Raw genomic sequence first — 8,924 nt, forward strand, 5'->3', positions numbered from 1 at the left:
TGAAAATGTCATCCGTTTAATGGGTTAAGGGACTTTACAAATAGACTAATAAAATTCACATGCGCACAGCGGAGGTCATACAAAGTGTACGTGGACAGAATATTCAGCGAGAATCCATAGGACACATTCTGAAATACAAAATAAAACCAAAAAAAGGAAAATTGTACAAAGCGCTGCCGCCGGCAGCTAGTAGGGTCTCTCTCGTCGGTCTTGTCTGTGGTCTCCCCTGAAAAACAGAACGGTGCGAGACGTTAGCGGTAAGTTCCGGAAATACGACCATCACCGACAGGTTAATCCACAAAGACCTACCTGGAATCCATTTTGCCGGGTCCGAAGCCTCCGCGCTCCCCGCCTCTGCCGCCACGGAAACCGCCCCTATCTCCACCCCTCCCCCTGAAGCCCCCGCGGTCAAAACCACCCCGTCCGCCGCCTCTTCTGTCGTCCCCGAAACCACCACCTAAATGGGAGGAAAATCAAAGGGATGTCAACAGCAATCCACGTAACGGTGACCTTAAAAGAGGCAAACGACAAACGCTACTAATCCTCACCCATGTGGGCTCCGCCGGGCCCCCCGGGGCCCTCAGGTTTGGGAGCCTTGCACTGGTTGCACTCGTTCCTCCAGGAGAAGTTCATGTTCTCACAGGTTCTGCAGTGAGAAATCAGAAGCTGTAGGGGGGGTTACAGGTAAAAGATACCCCCCAGGTCACAGCAGGCGCCCCATGGGGTCTACTTACGGGTTGGGGCACTTCCAGTCTCCAGCTCTCTGCTGCCCTCCCCCACCACTCGGGTATCCACCACGGCTGCTGCTGGCACCGGGGGGACCTCCAAACCCTCCACGGCCCATCGGACCTGCAAGCAAAGGAACAGTTACAGCACCAGCAAGGCTCTCAGCTTATCACACGCGTGATGATAAACACGACACGCGAGGACAGGTTCCGAGGCCGACACACTCACCTCCGCGCCCCCGGCCCCTGCCGTTACCGCCTCCACGGCTGTTGAAGTCTGCCCTCCGAGTGGCAAAAGAGACCTTTATCGGGTTGCCTGAAAACTCTTTACCTAAATAGAAAGCCAGGAATTAGTAACATGTCGGTTACCCAGAGAAATGAGCACAAGAGCTGGCACTCACTCACCATCGAACCAGTCTATGGCGGCCTTGGCAGACGGGGGGTCGTCGAAGGACACGGTGGCCTCCCCCTTGAGTTTGCCCGTCTCCCGGTCCGTGTAAAGGTTTATCATCGGCTGCCCGGTCTTCTTGTTTGTCTGCAGAGAACAGGTTGGTGACTGACCGTCCGACAGTGTGCACAACGATTTAATACCCCCTCCCCCAACTACATCTAGCGGCAAAGACCACCCCGCAGAGGGCAACAAGACCCCGGCACGCGGCTCACCTTAATGATTCCGATCTGCTTGAAGTAATCGGCCACAGACTCCACGGTGACGTTCTCGCCCAGGCCTTGCACGAAGATCGTGTTGTTGTCGGAATTGTCCTGTTCAGGTGCTGCGGGGGAGAAAGTAATCGCAGATTACCCACCAGACGTCACCTATAGAGAGATTACCCCTATAGAGCCAAGAGGAGACACTTACCACCTATGTCCTGCCGGGGGGGAGGGCCGCCTTCACGTGGTCCTTTAAGAACAGAGAAGAGTCCATGTCAGAAGATGGGGGCATTCAGACTGGGAGACCCCCGAGCACACAGACACCCGCGTGAGTCAGCATTCAGAACTACTTATACGCTTTTACCCCCCAGGGCAGGAAAACTGCCTCCCCGTCTTTAGTTTTGTTATCGTGGCCGTATGAAGCAAACACATTTACAGAGCAGACAAGCGCTTTGGTTACACGACACCTCGTAGCAGAATTACTCGCTAATCGTTACACCGGAGATACAGCAGACGTGGAGAAGTATATAGGTTTTTATCGTTATTATGGTGCGGCTCTCCCTGGATACTCATAAAACCTGAACCCATTTGAGAAACTTCCATCAAAAACGTTCATGTTTTAGCAGCGTGTCTGAACCTCGTTACCAACACAAGATTAACCCCTGGCGGCCCGGTAACCGCAACGTACCAAACCGTGCGTTTCTGCACAAAAATACCTTCTTACAGGAAATATCTGCTTGTGATCACGTTGTTTGTACACAAGTTGTGAGCGACCCGCAGAGCCAACCGACCTCTTAAATGTTCTGCGTTAAAGCATGCATTTACCCAAAGTGCCCCGGATTCACCAATTTTGCCCTTTTCACCACCGCGGGGTCGGCATACTGCGGATTTTTTTTTAGTATTTTTTATATATATATTTTTTTTTTACCGATTCCAAAGCCGGAGCGAGAACCCAATCTAAAGCGCAGAGATCCGGTAACTCCCATTGTATGAATGACGGATATCAAATGAAAAACAGCACAGTTGTGTGTTTGAACTCTTCACTTACCACCAAATTTACTGTATCCTCCCCGTTCACCACCGCTGAGAAGACAATTAGGAGAAATTGAAGTTTGATTTGAGACTCCAGAGGCTACAGTAGATCTTAATCGGTGAAATGACTAGGCCGGCCGGCACGCTAACGCCTCATTCTTATACGCTTGCTATTAATGAGCCCGCTGAGGCTTGCTGTCACCATGCGGCTTTGTGGCAGTTACACAGTGGCTCCTTGGGGGGGAGGGGGTATTTAGTGCCATCGCTATTAATTACCAAACATGTTTCCCATCACACCGGGCACTTTGCCTCGAGATCGTTCAGTATGGTTTGTACACCGAGCGTTAACGATTCTGTACGTTATAACCAAGCGCCGTTAAAATGCGGCCCGATACGCGGGCCTCGTCTACTTAATCTACGCCTACAGTTACATTTGGCTGAAAAAGCTACCGTGAAAGCTGACGACACCTTGAAACCTGTAGCACATAAAATGCAGAGTTTGTTAACACAAAGCAATGAGCAACACAAGCAAACATGATTCGCACTTCATTCCTGACCCGGCACACGCTGGCATTTTAAACCAATCGCCCATTTAGCGAGTAGAGACCACCCAGATTCCATCCATCTCGCCCATTGGCTGGCGATCAGCTAGTATCAACCCATCCGGCTGGCTACAAGACCCTTCAGCCGGCATCTGTACAGACACTGCTGCTCGTGTGCCATCCACGGACCCCCGAGCCGACGTGCACCCTACCTGCCACGCTGGGATTGGTGGAGACGCAGCACGTGGCACCCAGCCAGTGATGGAGCCGTTCCAGGTACTGAGCAGTCAGCTAGCGTCTGTACAGACACGGCCCCCTGCGGATACCCCGCGGCAGGGCAGCTCGACAGCCGGGGAGCTCCTGTTTGTACAGTCCGGCTGCCGTCGCCGACATCCCACCCGGAATACATACAGATTTCATATAATGTAGTCAATTTACACTAAAACGCCACCATAGCCGCTCACACGCACACATTCACACCAGGAGCGGTCACAGTGCACTTCGGCACAGGACACGGACGTGCACACCGTGTAATTACCCCCCGTAACACGCAGCGTTCATGTGATGTCGCGGATGGTACCCGGTAACAGCTCCCAGAGGAGGACGTTTGCCCGGTGGTTTTGTACACCTGATCACAGCACTTTGTGCGTTTTATACCCATTCTCTGTCATCCTGACACTCTTGGGATCACATTTGCGCATGCTGACCCAGGCAACAAGCCCTTTGTGGTGTGAAGACACTGCCCTCGGTGCTCCCAGGGCCACAAACCAGTTTGCAGATGGTAACCCAGAGCCTCACTGAGAGGATCGAACCCTTTGCAGAAAGCTCATGTCGCGCGCACACATCTCACACACACACTGCCTATGGTCAGATACCTACCCCATGCTACCCCGGCCTCCGCGGCTGCCCCGGCCACCACGGTCAAAGCCACCTCTGCCACCAAATCCTCCACGGCCTCTGCCTCTGTCTGGCCCACCAAAGCCTCCCTGGTCAGAGCCTCCATAGCCCCCGCTGCCCATGGAGGGAGAATCCTGGTTATATCCTCCAGCTATGGAAAAACAGAGCAGAATGAGCGCTGGAGTGCGAGGGGCGCGCACGCTCAGCCACAAGAACCTCCACCGGACGGCCACTCACCTCCACCTCCGTACTGGGACTGCGGCTGGTTGTAGGTCTGCGGAGCGCTGTAGCTGGACTGCTGCCCGTACGAGCTGGGCTGCTGACTGCTGTAGCTACTCTGGCTCTGTTGGCCCGTATAACCAGGCTGCTGCTGGCCCCCGTAGCCGCTCTGCTGGCTGCTGTAGCCCCCGCTGCTTGGCTGCTGTCCATAACTGCCGCTCTGCTGCTGCTGGTAGGACGGGGTCTGGGAGCTGCTGCCATAACTGAAGGAAACATTTAACACGAATTATTCGTAATGCAGCGTTTAGTCAGAGAAACCCGCAGAGCAGATGGAAGCTTTAATTACCACCACCCCCCGGGGCACTCACCTCCCGGTGTTGCTGCTGGCAGGAGGCTGCTGGGGGTAACTGGAGTAAGAGGACTGGGAGGATTGCTGCCCCCCGGTGTAGCTGCTTTGAGGTGTCTGGGAGCTGCTGTAGTTGCCGCTGCTGCCGCCGTAGCTCTGAGGGGCCGACTGAGATCCGTAACCGGCTGCTAAATAACGAAGAGATTGTTGGTTACGATTAGAGGGCCTTTCATAGCACCAGAGACCAGCCGAACCCTAATCCGCCACCCCGCAGAGGGGAGATCCGCTCATAGAGAGGAAGCGGGGATTTGCACCCAGGAGACACTTACAGCTCTGTTCCTGGCCGTAGGAGCTGTAGCCACTCTGTCCGTAGGACGAGCCCCCGGCAGACTGTCCGTAGCCGCTGTAGCCCTGTTGGCTATACGTCTGGCCCCCCTGCTGGGGGTAGCTCTGAGCTGGCTGGGAAGGGTATGCCCCGTACCTGCAACAGACAAAAGGGTTAATATCGATCCTCAACAACCTTCCGGAAGGAACGTAACCAACTGAGATCAGGGGGAGAAATACTTACCCCTGAGAGGCCTGCTGCGAGTAATCTGAAAGAGAAAGAGAGAGAGTCAGAGCTAGCAATACACTAAATACCCCCGCACATTCAGCACCACTCCAGCAACGAAAGGGTTCCATCCGGCCGGCCATCCGATAAAAACAACCGGAGAGTGAAGGGTGGATCAGCCCATGGAGCCTCATTGTGAGCTGGGAGGCAGTTCCACTCATCCGCCACCATTGCAGTAAAGCGGCGCCGCTCTCCCCTCTGCACACGTTTCCAGGGCAACGGGCTCTGCAGCAGCCCCGCCTACCAGACCACGAAATGGCGACGCCTGGCAGCATGGACGCAAAATGGCGCCGGCGCGGGACACAATAGGGACATCCGCAGGAGAAACGGAGTGCAAGGGCCGTTAAAAAAAACCTCAGGAGAAAAAAAAAAGGGTAGCGAACCGGCAGCCACCCCGGAGATCATTACCCGAACATTTCGCTCACTCACTGGCGGCACGACTACCCAAAATGAATGTAACACCCCCCCCGAGTAAAATAATACCGGACGATACCGTCACCCGTTAATAGCCCAGGAGCTTGAGTATGCGAATGCTCGGGCCTTCTTACCGTTGGTTGCCATGTTGATTTCTCACGCACAAATACACCGGTTCTCCTCTCCGCGCCGCACTGGATGAGGCGGGATTGTCGCAGCCTTGTATAAGGACTCGGGGCAGACCATTTCACCAGCCCTGCGAGGGGGAGGCATTAAGGGCTGCTGGGTTACTGTATGACAATGACTGAACAGCCTGTGTTTCGGGGGGGGGGGCATAGCCACGCCCCCTCACCGCAGCTCAATATATATAAATATACCGGTATATGCGCGAAGGAAACAAAAGGCTATGCTCTGGCACCCCCGTGCTATAAGCTCAGTGGTATGCCCCATTCTATTACTATATTATTTATTGAGTTATTGCCCCGTGCTGCCTCTCAGGGCATGTGGGGTATCAGGACTGCCATCCCTGCCAACTGCCTGCTGATAGAGCAGATACTGTAACAATAAACCTACACTGTCCTACACCCCATGTTAACACTTACAGTAATGTCTATAGGATATATGTCTATAGGGTCACGGCACAACAATCCCCAGAAGCCAGCAGTATAGTGGTACATGGCTGTATAGGGGTATACTGCAGTATAGGGGTACATGGCTGTATAGGGGTATACTGCAATATAAGGGAACATGGCTGTATAGGGGTATATTGCATTAAAGGGGTATACTGCGGTACAGGGGTACACACTCTATAGGGATATGCGGCTGTATAGGGGTATATTGTGGTATAGGGGTACATGGCTGTATAGGAGTATATGGCGGTATAGGGGTACATGGCTGTATAGGGGTATATTGCGGTATAGGGGTACATAGCTGTATAGGGGTACACGGCTGTATAGGGGTATGTTGTGGTATAGGGGTACACGGCTGTATAGGGGTAGATTACGGTATAGGGGTACATGGTTATATAGGGGTATATTGCGGTATAGGGGTACACGGCTGTATAGGGGTATATTGCGGTATAGGAGTACACGGCTATATAGGGGTATATTGCGGTATAGGGGTATATTGCGGTATAGGGGTACACGGCTATATAGGGGTATATTGCGGTATAGGGGTATATTGCGGTATAGGGGTATATTGCGGTATAGGGGTACACGGCTGTATAGGAGTATAGTGCAGATGAATGAATCTCGTCACTTCTTGGGGTTCTTTGTTTTATTATTGCCCGTCTCCCCGCGTTTCTCGGGGCCCTGGAGGGACCGGGGAGGAAATACAACGCAGATGTTACGCTGTTTGCCCGTTTTGGACGTAGATTGAGACAGACAAACCCCCCCCCCTACACACCGGGGCTGTTTACTGTAAACATGGCGGCATTATACCGCAGCCTTGGGCATTTGCACAATAATCAGCACAGCCGGCCGGTCTGGGGGGGGTGCCTGCGGGGGGCTTTGTTCTATATGACACCAGAGCACATCACAGCTGGGACTGCAAGTCACATCACCCCTAGCCGGCAGTTTTTCTGTAGAGCTGCTAAGTAAGTGATAGGAGTCGCAGTCTGATAGAGGGAGGAGGGCGGCCGAGTCCCACTTCTGATGCAGCGGTTTTGGTTCTGATTCGGGGAGCAGCGGTTTTGGTTCTGATTCGGGGAGCAGCGGTTTTGGTTCTGATTCGGGGAGCAGCGGTTTTGGTTCTGATTCGGGGAGCAGCGGTTTTGGTTCTGATTCGGGGAGCAGCGGTTTTGGTTCTGATTCGGGGAGCAGCGGTTTTGGTTCTGATTCGGGGAGCAGCGGTTTTGGTTCTGATTCGGGGAGCAGCGGTTTCGGTTCTGATTCGGGGAGCAGCGGTTTCGGTTCTGATTCGGGGAGCGGCGGTTTTGGTTCTGATTCGGGGAGCAGCGGTTTTGGTTCTGATTCGGGGAGCGGCAGTTTTGGTTCTGATTCGGGGAGCAGCGGTTTTGGTTCTGATTCGGGGAGCAGCGGTTTTGGTTCTGATTCGGGGAGCAGCGGTTTTGGTTCTGATTCGGGGAGCAGCGGTTTTGGTTCTGATGCGGGGAGCAGCGGTTTCGGTTCTGATTCGGGGAGCAGCGGTTTTGGTTCTGATTCGGGGAGCAGCGGTTTTGGTTCTGATTCGGGGAGCAGCGGTTTTGGTTCTGATTCGGGGAGCAGCGGTTTTGGTTCTGATTCAGGGAGCAGCGGTTTTGGTTCTGATTCGGGGAGCAGCGGTTTTGGTTCTGATTCGGGGAGCAGCGGTTTTGGTTCTGATGCGGGGAGCAGCGGTTTTGGTTCTGATGCAGTATAGATTTTCTCTCTGCTTACTGCAATGTAGGACCTGCAGATGCTGCATGTTATATCCATGTTACATACATATTACATATACAGTTACAGAAGACCCCGCAGGACTGATGGACTGCTCTCTGTGCGGCATCCCCCCCTCTATACATGATGGTTCCTTCCGCTCCAGCTTAGTCCGGTTTGTTCCACACGGAGTGGCGGGGAGAGAGTTTCCATGGCAACTATGCTTGTGGCTTACTGGGGCTGTGTGTGTAGGCGGTTCGTCTACATACAGTGAGAAACCAGCCAATGGCTGCAGCCGGGGGGGGGGGGCTGGTGTAATATTCACCTCAGAGGGCAGAACAGAGTAACCTGGGGGGGCTGGTGTGATATTCACCTCAGAGGGCAGAACAGAGTAACCTGGGGAGGCTGGTGTGATATTCACCTCAGAGGGCAGAACAGAGTAACCTGGGGGGGGGGGGCTGGTGTAATATTCACCTCAGAGGGGAGAACAGAGTAACCTGGGGGGCCTGGTGTAATATTCACCTCAGAGGGGAGAATAGAGTAACCTGGGGGGCCTGGTGTAATATTCACCTCAGAGGGCAGAACAGAGTAACCTGGGGAGGCTGGTGTAATATTCACCTCAGAGGGCAGAACAGAGTAACCTGGGGGGGCCTGGTGTAATATTCACCTCAGAGGGGAGAATAGAGTAACCTGGGGGGGCTGGTGTAATATTCACCTCAGAGGGCAGAACAGAGTAACCTGGGGGGGCCTGGTGTAATATTCACCTCAGAGGGGAGAACAGAGTAATCTGGGGGCTGGTGTAATATTCACCTCAGAGGGGAGAACAGAGTAATCTGGGGGGGGCTGGTGTAATATTCGCCTCTGAGAGGAGCTTCTTTACTTATATATAAGGACACTGTGACTAGAAATATACCTGAGCCCCAGTGGTTGTAGCCGAGTGCAGAGAGGTTGATGTGAAACCCGGCTAGTATAAAGAGCCCATTATGGGGCAGCAAGAGCAGTGGTTCCCATGGCGACTGCTCCACATTAACACCATGCTGTAAATGTTCCGGTTTTGACTTTGCAGTCGTCAAGCGGGAGGTAAGTCAGAACTCGACATGATTTTGTGACGTTACCCGCGCCCTCGCCTCACCC

At 53.6% G+C, this 8,924-nt stretch overlaps 1 protein-coding gene across 1 annotated transcript; it reads right to left on the minus strand.

The window, feature by feature from the left end:
* On the minus strand, window positions 1–5,654 carry FUS (FUS RNA binding protein). Its single transcript, XM_053470534.1, has 15 exons — window positions 5,571–5,654; window positions 4,981–5,005; window positions 4,742–4,893; window positions 4,435–4,600; window positions 4,085–4,329; window positions 3,830–3,998; window positions 2,425–2,459; window positions 1,585–1,626; window positions 1,389–1,498; window positions 1,131–1,260; window positions 955–1,056; window positions 735–849; window positions 546–646; window positions 310–457; window positions 1–226 (listed from the first exon to the last, which is right to left on the minus strand). Exons 1-15 carry the CDS (start codon window positions 5,581–5,583, stop codon window positions 187–189), a joined length of 1,593 nt encoding a protein of 530 aa, XP_053326509.1. The 5' UTR covers window positions 5,584–5,654; the 3' UTR covers window positions 1–186.
* Between the last annotated feature and the right edge of the window lie 3,270 nt (window positions 5,655–8,924).

This window comes from Spea bombifrons, chromosome 7, assembly GCF_027358695.1.
Source record: "Spea bombifrons isolate aSpeBom1 chromosome 7, aSpeBom1.2.pri, whole genome shotgun sequence".
Classification (NCBI taxonomy): domain Eukaryota; kingdom Metazoa; phylum Chordata; class Amphibia; order Anura; family Pelobatidae; genus Spea; species Spea bombifrons.

What these genes read in the sequence shown, in the direction of transcription:
- FUS (XM_053470534.1), bottom strand. An exon ending in GCCAGCAGCAACACCGGGAG is followed by an intron (nt 4,330 to 4,434) that starts GTGAGTGCCCCG and finishes TGTTTCCTTCAG; the next exon opens with TTATGGCAGCAGCTCCCAGA. An exon ending in CGCCATAGACTGGTTCGATG is followed by an intron (nt 1,057 to 1,130) that starts GTGAGTGAGTGC and finishes CTTTCTATTTAG; the next exon opens with GTAAAGAGTTTTCAGGCAAC.